General features: G+C 48.8%; 1 protein-coding gene across 1 annotated transcript in view; it reads right to left on the bottom strand.

The window, feature by feature from the left end:
• Nucleotides 1-7,863, bottom strand: part of TUFT1 (tuftelin 1) — a 34,688-nt gene that overhangs the window by 9,627 nt on the left and 17,198 nt on the right. The window contains 6 exon segments of the mRNA XM_011377703.2: nucleotides 1,031-1,088; nucleotides 2,146-2,205; nucleotides 2,208-2,265; nucleotides 4,223-4,288; nucleotides 5,822-5,911; nucleotides 6,457-6,543. Of these exon segments, the coding sequence (XP_011376005.1) occupies nucleotides 1,031-1,088; nucleotides 2,146-2,205; nucleotides 2,208-2,265; nucleotides 4,223-4,288; nucleotides 5,822-5,911; nucleotides 6,457-6,543 (419 nt within the window).

The raw sequence follows: 7,863 nt of genomic DNA, 5'->3' as shown, positions 1-7,863 counted from the left end.
GCTACTAACAGAGACCCCACGCGACCTCTGGGAGACTAACCAGCCCCGAGAGAACAGAACACCAGCAGCCAGTCCGTCCAGCTCCTCCCAAAGGCAGAATCAGGGAGGAGAAAGCAAAGCAAGCCACGCACAGCGTGACGTGTGCCGGACGTGTCCACGCTGCACGCCAGCCCCGTCCAGAGCAAACTCGCTGCGAACCTGTCCTGACAGCAAGCAGCCAGTCAAACGGGAAACCCGTGCTTAACGGCAGGTTGGCATCATGGTAACTGACGACCCTGCCCTTCCTACTCCCAGGTTCAGGAAGGTAGACCAGAGTGTCTAATTTATTAGGAGAGACTGAGCAAGCCTTCAGATGTCCCGCGTCAGCCTGGAAGGGGCTGGCCCCGTGGGCAGGAACCTGAAAACGAGGCCTCTGATTTCTGTACAGAACACGGCACCCAGGTTGAAGTGTCCCCGGAGAACCGTAGGATCACAAGGGAGGAAGCAAACGACACTCCCCTGCCACAGCTGCTTCTGTAGCCCCAGCCCGCCCTGCCAGAGAGGAACCTCTTCAGTGTAGGGGAGGGCGTCGGCCTTCCCCAGTAGTGGGACCAGGAGCACCTCCCACTGCAGGTGGCTGCTATGTACTTTGCAGGTGGCTGCTATGTACCTCGGGGGTTAGAGGTGGCTCCTTCTAAGAAATCACGGGCGGGCATGTGGCGACAGCCGTCAGGGGCCTTCTAGCCTCAGGCTTCTGCTAGGGACACTTCCGCTCGAGCTTTGAAACCCAACGCTAATAGCGCCCGCCGCGTGTGGCCAAAGCCATCGAGTCCGTCTCAACGCTTCTCCATGCAGAAATTTCTCTCCCAAATTCAGTCTGGTCAGTGCCGCAGCCTCAACCTCCCCTTCCTCCTCCTCTGCTCCGAGGAAGTAGGGAACAGCTGGCCACCAAAGCGACACATCACCAACCCCATCACCCAAACTGCGGAATCAGAAACAGATGTGGCAAACCCCTTGCCGCACAGCGACTTTGTGCTGAGGCCACACTAACCTGCACGTCCTCAGTCCAAAGTATTCGGGCGAGGAAAGCCTGCTCGTTAGACTGATGACTAAGAAGAACACAGGGCAGCTCACATTTCTAAAACCCCTTAGAGTGATGACCATATTTACCTACATTACCTCCCTCAAGCCACACTCAAAACTCGTGAGGGATATGTCACGACCACTTTTTGCAAAAGTCGAAACCGATGCTTAGGGAGGTTGAATTCCTTGCTCAAACAGCACTTCAGCTACTCCAGATGCAGCCGATCACTCGGTGCCCTGCGTCCTCACCCTCGATCCTCCCGGTCTCACGAGGGAGAGCTCAGGGCGGCCCTCCCCTTTCCACGAGCTCCCGGCATGCCTGGGCAGGGAGGGCATAAGCCTAGCATTACATATTTATGACATAAACACCTGACATGTGGATGAACATAGCAGATAGCAGATGGTGACTCTCACACACAGTAGTCAGAAAAACCGCCCAGTGTTTGCCCAGTGTACCTCAGGTTACATTCAAAGAATTTTCTGGAAAGTATGGAAGACCTCAGGCACTTTTAATAGTGGAGAGCCTTCACTGTCTACTTATAGATTTTTGTATCCTTTTCCTCTTCTATAATAATCTAGTGTTACTTTTTTTTAACAATAATTGAGACATTCGTTCAAGATCGCAGAACTCGGCACGGCAAAGCCAAAGTAGATCTACGGTCCCCTGACTCCACGGGCACCGTTCTTCCTACGACCTCAGATTCATCCATGCATCTGGGCCGCACGATGGGTCTTGTGCCAGGCAACCTGCCAGAACCGGCCCTGCCCACGCGGTGCCTGGAGCCCCGTAGCTCCTCCTCGTGGGACTCAGCGAAGTGACGTTCGCCTGACCCGCTCTGCCAGACCAGCACGCTGCTGCCCTTCGGCAGAGCAGAGAAGCAGGAGCCGACCTCCGAACCACCGGCTGGCCTCGGACAAATACCCAGGAGAGGGAAAAGCAGACGGGAAGTGCCCCAGGCCCCAAGGCCCAGCCTTCCCAGGTGATGGCACGCAGCCGGGAAGATGTGAAGTCCACGCTGGGAAAGTCGCCGGCACCTGCAGCCAGCAGCCCCACCCTCGGGGCTCATCCCCCCCAAATCTCACAGCTCACCTCAAAAGCCACGCGATCTGACTGGTGCTGCCGCTCGGCCTCCTGCAGCTTGACAGCAAGTCCCTCACGGTCCTCCTCAAGCTCTCGGCATCTCCCTCTGTGTAGGCGTCCACCTGCTTCCAGAGCAGGGGAGGGAAAGTGAGGCCGCCATACTTGTGACTTGGCAAGAGAAGGTTCCCCGCAATGCACCCTTCTCTGCCACGAGGGAAAAGACGTCTCTTCGGTTTCACGGAGCCTCTGGCCGGTCACGCCCAAGTGCAGGTGGGCGGCCAGGGCTGAGCTGGCATGTAGGGTCTCGCCCCCTTCACCTCAGTCACCAGCTCCCCGTGCGTCTGACAGGAAAGCCTGCCCTGCACAGTGGCAGCAGCGACGCCTCTGAACCAGAGGGCCGAGCTCTTAGCCGGGAGGGGGGCGGTGAGGTCTCAGTCCCTGTGTTGCCACTGAGTCCTGTGGGCCTTCGTTTCTCTATCTGTGAAGCAGTCGGAAGGTTCCTGACCGCACCCTGCCTTATGGGCCACCTCAAAAAAAAAAAACAAGATAATATCCAGTAGGGCTTGGAGCTCCTGAGAAGAAGCCAGCCAGATAACACCAGTTGTCATTATGACTTGTTGCCGACAGCACATGTGCCAAACACGGTGACTCAGGGAAAGGGCACAGTCCAGGCCGCACATCTGAAGTGAGCGGCCAGAAGCACAACGTCCCAAATCTAGCCATCAGGAAGTCCTCCCGTCAGTCCCCATAGCTCTGCCTGAGGTGCTGGGCAGGTGAGGATGATTTAAGAGGCTCCTGGAGCATGACTATGTGCTTCGTGCAACTGGTGTTCTCAGAAGACTTTTTTAACGACATGGAAAGTTTTCATGATATAGTATGAAGAGAAAAAAGTCCATTATGAAGACTGAAAATGTAATAGGCATATTTAAATCATATATTGACTACATTAGAGTGAGCAGCTTTTGGTTAGGGACGGGAGAGGCAAAAAAAAAAAAAAAAAAAAGCCAGTGGGAGGCCTCGACGGAACCAACGTCGACAATGGGGCTTGGGCTGCCAGGCAGGTCTGATTCAGCCGCGTACGTGAAGACCAGAAGAACCCGACCCAGAAAAATACCCACCCGAACCAACAAGTACAAGGAGACGCCACACACAGCATCCTCTTGATGTCGTAAACACACGTCTGCAGCGAAGGGAAGACCAAGGGGATGTTGCCCACCTGGGCTTTGCCTGGGGGGGTTACAACTGACGTTTTTCTCCTTTTCGCTTTTGTTTCTGAATTTCCTAATTTTTCTATAGCAAGCAAGTCTTATATTACATAATCACAAGAAAAATAACATACGTCATTTTTTTAAAAGTAAAGCCATGTTTGTTAATCATATGTCAATAAAACTGGCGGGAGGGCATTAAAGATAAAAAAAAAAGGTACAGCCACGGAAGGAAGAAGTCTGTTGTTATTCAAAAGTGTGAGGTAGATCTACACGGACTAACATGGAAAGAAGGTTCTAATATACTCGCCAGTTTAAATAAATAAAAAAGCAAGCCAGGAATTGATTCATCACAACCCTGCATGTAGGAAAAGTATGTGTATATTATACACAAACAATTGTGCATTGCATATATTAAGCTATGCATATATACATACATGTGATATTCAAATATGGTGGTCTGTGCACGAAGACACTCCAGAACACTGGTACTCAACCTTGGCTAAACATTACGACCACCCGAACAGCTTTCCAAAGTCCTGATGCCGAGGCCACCCCCCAGACCAATTAAGTTACATCCCTAGGAAAGACACAAGGCATTGGGTTCCTTAAGGCTCCCGAGGCCATGCCAGTGGGCGGTGAAGGCTGAGAAGCACCGCCCTTGAAGTACTTCGATCTGGTCACAGGGGTTACTTCCATGGAACAGACCAGAAAGGAGAACTTTGCATGTTTCTCCATTGTTTGAATTTTTACAGCAAGTAAGTCCTACTCTCACATTTAGTGAGAGAGAGAAAGTGATAAACAAAGGGATCGGGGAGGGGACATCCTGGCTCCTGGCTAAGTGGCAGTCGCTGCTGCTCTCCGTGGTACCTACCTCAGGCGGGCCACTGCACAGGGTCCGGGGACTCTGACTAAAGCCATTGGGCTTTTCTAGCACCACCTGTTCAAAGAAGAGTAAAGCTGGTTAAGAGTCCCGAGCGACCACCTACGAAACGTTATTCTCCTAAAAGCACAAATCTTAAATGATAGATAGATAGATAGATAGATAGATAGATAGATAGATAGATAGATAGATAGATATAGATAGGAGAGAAAGAGAGAGAAAAGGAGGAGGAGGAGGAGGAAGAAGATAAGGGAGGGAGGGAGGGAGGAAGGAAGGAAGGAAGAACGGGAGGGAGGGAAGGAAGGAGGAAGGGAGGGAGGAAAAGGAGGGAGGGGAGGGGGGAAGATTCCGGTGCCTTGTGAGAAAATGGGAAGGAGAAGAGTGGACAACGCTGCCATCTTGAGAGGGAGCAGCTGGCCTTGGAGGGAGGCTGAAGGAAGCCTCGGGCTCCAACCTTCCCTCACTGGAGACTGTGCAGGCCTGTTCCTTGCAGCCCAGGGAACGCAAGCAGCTGCCTGCCACAAGCGAAGCGTTTTTCCCTTGCCCCGGGCATCCCGACAAGGGCTGACAAAGCATAAGTCAGAAGGGGAAGCAGCATGTGCTGCCATTCTTTTCAATTATTCGTCACCTGACTGCTCATTTGTGCAAACAAGGGGCCTAGGCTTTTCGCCAGGCTCTGAGCACAGCGTGTTCTTCAGTCACCTGACAAAGCATCTCCCAGATGTGAGCGCAGGTACTGAAAGTCCTACCTTCAGCCAAAGCAAAATGCATTAGGGCCAACCGGCCACGCCAAAGGGGAACGTGGCTGGCACTAGCTGCTAGGTCGCTGTCCCCCTCCGGAGAATGAAGGTGGGGGACGCAGGAGCAGGACCACCCCCCCCAAACCAAACGCGAGTGAAAGGGAGACAACTAGACTCTAAAGGAGGATGAGGGTGAAGTCATGGAAAAGACAGGTCTGCTCCCCTGAGGACTCTTCTGTCCACGAATTTTAGAAAAGCTGAAAAGCAGATCCCAGGATTGTCCCTCCCAAGGAGGCTTTGCAATCAGTTCAGTCGGAAGAACACTTATGGTGACCTTCTGCATCCCAGCCCGGCGCTGGGCGTGGGGATGCAGAGGCGGGGGCGGACCCTAAGCTCCAGGATCTCCCCATCCTGGGGACAGGTGGCGATAGACACAGAAACAACAGACAAGGACCAAGACTTCGCATTTACACTACAGGCGTCACCCAGATTGAGCGAGATCAGTTTATAAGTTTGGATTTGTAGGTGACTGCTTCATAAGACCGCATTACAAGAAGACTGATCCCAGAATCCTTATAGATAGGAAGTTTTGCCAATAATATAATGATAATTTTATTTCATGTAAATTCAATTATCGGACAGAGTTTTAGGAAGAGGTGAACTTATACAGGGGCCGACAGGTGTAAACGGCAGTGACTCCGCTGGAGTGCCCTAACAAGGCGTGAGCGCTCAGAGAAGCCATCACTGTCTGTCATCTCTCCCTTCCTGGCAGTGATGTAAGACTCGGCACCCACTGGGTGACAACTCCACCTGCTCAGTGGGGACCTGCCCACGGGCCATTTCCTATTACCTGTATCTCCTGTCTACGGTGAGGCTCTGCTGGATCTCGCTCGAGCGTGCTACTTATATCCTCCCGGAGCTTCTGCAAGCAGTTCCTGGCCTGGGAAGGGAGCGAGAAGCTTTAGCTGTTGGATAAGGAAAGCGAGCACACCAACTCAGTCACCTTGGAGCGCATCCCAGCATCCCAGCCCGTGCTCCTAGGAGCCAGGTACTGTTCGGGCACTGGCTGAGGGAGGAGGGTCCCACGGCCCAGTCCCTCCTACATAAGCAGCAAAATAAGCAAAACCTCTGCTCTGAGGAGCTAGCATTCTAGCTGAGGAGACTCACAACACAAAAGGCGAATAAAACGTGTAATATGTCATATAGAGACAAGTGCCAGGATGGTTAGGAAAAGCTGGGGAAGTAAAGCTGGCAGTTTTAGATAGGATGGTTGGGGATAGTGCTAGGCTCATGGTGTTTAATAAGTGTTTGCTGATTGATGGAAGGGTCAGAAATGATATTTGACACGTGACAGCACATGATGGCACCTGGGAGTTATGAAGGGAGTAGAAGGGAGAAAATCAAAATGTACCAAAGAAGGGAGACCCAAAATGTGAGATTTAGAGAAATGACTTCGGCCATTTCACAGAAGGAAGGCGTGCCCACCTCCTGGATGTACTGGACCTCACTCTTCAGCTGGTTAATATTCTTCTCATGAATCATCTTGTCTCCAGACTTCCCCTTCAAGTACACCTAACATAAGGAAAAGAACACTGTTTAGGTAAGAAACCTCCGGTTAAATTCATTTCATGCAGGCAGCCTCATACACCGCAGATGGGAAATAAAACCCTTCTGGTTGGCAACTTGGTGATTCAGATCGGAAGACTTAAAACTATTTTTACTCTTTGACCTGTCAAATCTACTTTTGAAAATTGATCCTAATAAAATAAAGATAGGTACACTGGCATAAACACACATACACACACACGCATATGTAAATTCATGGAAAGGGGGCATAAGGGATTTTCACATTTTTCTCTGTATACCATGCTTGAATCTTTTACAATTTAGAAAGTGTTTCTTTATTACTTGTGTTATAAAACACACACACCATTTAACAACATATATGTTCAGCAAAATATTGTTCATGGCTGCAAAAAACAGAAACAGACAAAATGTCCATCAATGAGGGATTTCTTAAATAAATATGGCGTGTCTATAATAGGATACTATGCAGCCATTAGAATGCCAAATATTTACATTTATGGACAAGAAGAATGTTATAAACTACCATTGGGGTGGGGGGAAGCAAATCGTGGAATAAAGTGCATAGTACAGTTTTATTTTTTGAAAAAATTCTTATGAGTATGAAAATGTCTGAGAAGATATTCAATAAAGTGTTTACGATGATACATTGATAGAGTTATGAGGTAGTTTTACTTTCTTCAAGGTCCATGCTACGACTTTGAGTAAGAAAAGGAAATTAAAAGCATCTAGATTGCAAAGGAAGAGATAAAATTACCTCTATTTGCAGATGACATGATCATGTATATAGGATATCCCAAAAAATCCACTAAAAAAAGTTTTAGAACGAATAAAGGAATTCAGCAAAGGTATTGAATATAAGATCGATATACAAAAATAAAAAATATATTGTGGTTTTATCTCTATAAACTAGCAAAGAACAATTAAAAATGAAATTGAGAAAACAATTCAATTTATAATAGCAACAAAAAGAAAAAACACTTAGAAATTGATTTTAGAAAGTTCAAGAATTGTATTCTGAAAATTACAGAACACAATGAAAGGAAATTGAAATTGGAAAAGAAATGGAAAGAAATAAAAAAAGACCTAAAGAAATGAACGACATCCCATTTTCATGGATTGGAAAGCTTAATACAGTTAAGATGGCAATCCCTCCCAAACTGAGCTACAGCGTGAACGCAATTCATATCAAAACCGAAGCTGGCTTCTTTGCAGAAACTGACAAACTGATCCTAAAATCCATATGGAAACGCGAAGGACCCAGAACAACTAAAACAATCTTGAGAAAGAACAAAATCACTACTAAGC

The sequence above is a fragment of the Pteropus vampyrus genome, unplaced genomic scaffold, assembly GCF_000151845.1.
Source record: "Pteropus vampyrus isolate Shadow unplaced genomic scaffold, Pvam_2.0 Scaffold319, whole genome shotgun sequence".
In the NCBI taxonomy this organism is placed as follows: Eukaryota; Metazoa; Chordata; class Mammalia; order Chiroptera; family Pteropodidae; genus Pteropus; species Pteropus vampyrus.
This window is presented reverse-complemented; position numbering and strand designations above follow the sequence as displayed.